Source organism: Poecilia reticulata, unplaced genomic scaffold (assembly GCF_000633615.1).
Source record: "Poecilia reticulata strain Guanapo unplaced genomic scaffold, Guppy_female_1.0+MT scaffold_748, whole genome shotgun sequence".
NCBI classification, from domain to species: Eukaryota; Metazoa; Chordata; class Actinopteri; order Cyprinodontiformes; family Poeciliidae; genus Poecilia; species Poecilia reticulata.
The window spans coordinates 3,673-4,677 of NW_007615494.1; the positions used below are offsets into that span (position 1 = coordinate 3,673).

The 1,005-nt window shown below is 38.3% G+C and overlaps 1 protein-coding gene across 1 annotated transcript in view; it reads left to right on the top strand.

The window, feature by feature from the left end:
• LOC103461198 (uncharacterized) overlaps window positions 1-738 on the top strand; it is a gene marked incomplete at its 5' end in the record, with an annotated part of 4,403 nt that extends 3,665 nt beyond the window's left edge. Inside the window, one exon of the mRNA XM_008403525.2 lies at window positions 455-738. Coding sequence (XP_008401747.2) covers window positions 455-738 — 284 coding nt within the window. The remainder of the gene's footprint in view (window positions 1-454) is intronic.
• Window positions 739-1,005: the final 267 nt, after the last annotated feature.

Genomic DNA, 1,005 nt, shown 5'->3' on the forward strand with positions numbered 1-1,005 from the left:
GTCACGTTTCCTCTCCTCTGCTTTCCTCTCGTCTCCATCATGTTTTAATAATTCAACATGTTTATGGAGTCATTTATGTTCCTGGTGAGAAATGATTTAGTTATTTTATTCATTTACTCTGAATAAACTGCACATGAACATTTTCATAAATTAAAACATCATGAAAACATCAGTATTTTTGTTCCTCATTCATACAGTGAAACRTATTTTATGTATTTATTACACAGTTAATTATTTCAGCCATGTATGTTTTGTAATTTTGATGATTTTGACTCACTGAGAATCAGAACTAAACATTTTAATGGATCCAAAAATAATATTTCATCAGRTCAATTTAAATAAAATCTTAAACAGAAATGTGAGATTTCTGAACATAATATTCATTTCTATGGACCCAGTTCTGGTCTGGGCTCCTTTTGCATGAAGCTCAGTCTCATGGTACCGGTGGTACCAGCCTGTGGTTCTGCTGAGGTTCTGGAGGTCCAGGTTTCCAGCTGCCTGCAGGTCATCTTCATCGTTGGTTCTGGTGTTTCTCATCTTCCTCCTAACAATCCTCCACAGATTCTCTCTGAGGTTCTGATCAGGCCCGTTTGCWGGTCCAGTTCCACCATGAAGCAGCTTCTGGAGCCTCTGGCAGTTTTGGGTCGGTACCGAGTTCTGCTGGGAAATAAAACCAACGTCTCCATCCAGCAGAGGAAGCAGGAAGAATCTARCATGTTCTGGTTGAGGCTGTTCTGACCCAGTGGACCAGAACCAGCGGTCGGCATGGCGACCCAAACCTGGAGGTCAGAGAAACAGATGAACTGATGTGATTTATGTTCATGAAAAGTAAAATGATAATAAATGTGAAAGTTGATTAATGAGGTTTATTAATTAATTTATTGTGTTGAATATAAATCAATAATCAATAATGTAAACTGAGTAAAACTGTCAGGATAATCAGTTTTATTCTGCAGAGTTTTTACCATCTGACATGTGAAACCTGAAGCTGCTCTTCATCTCCTC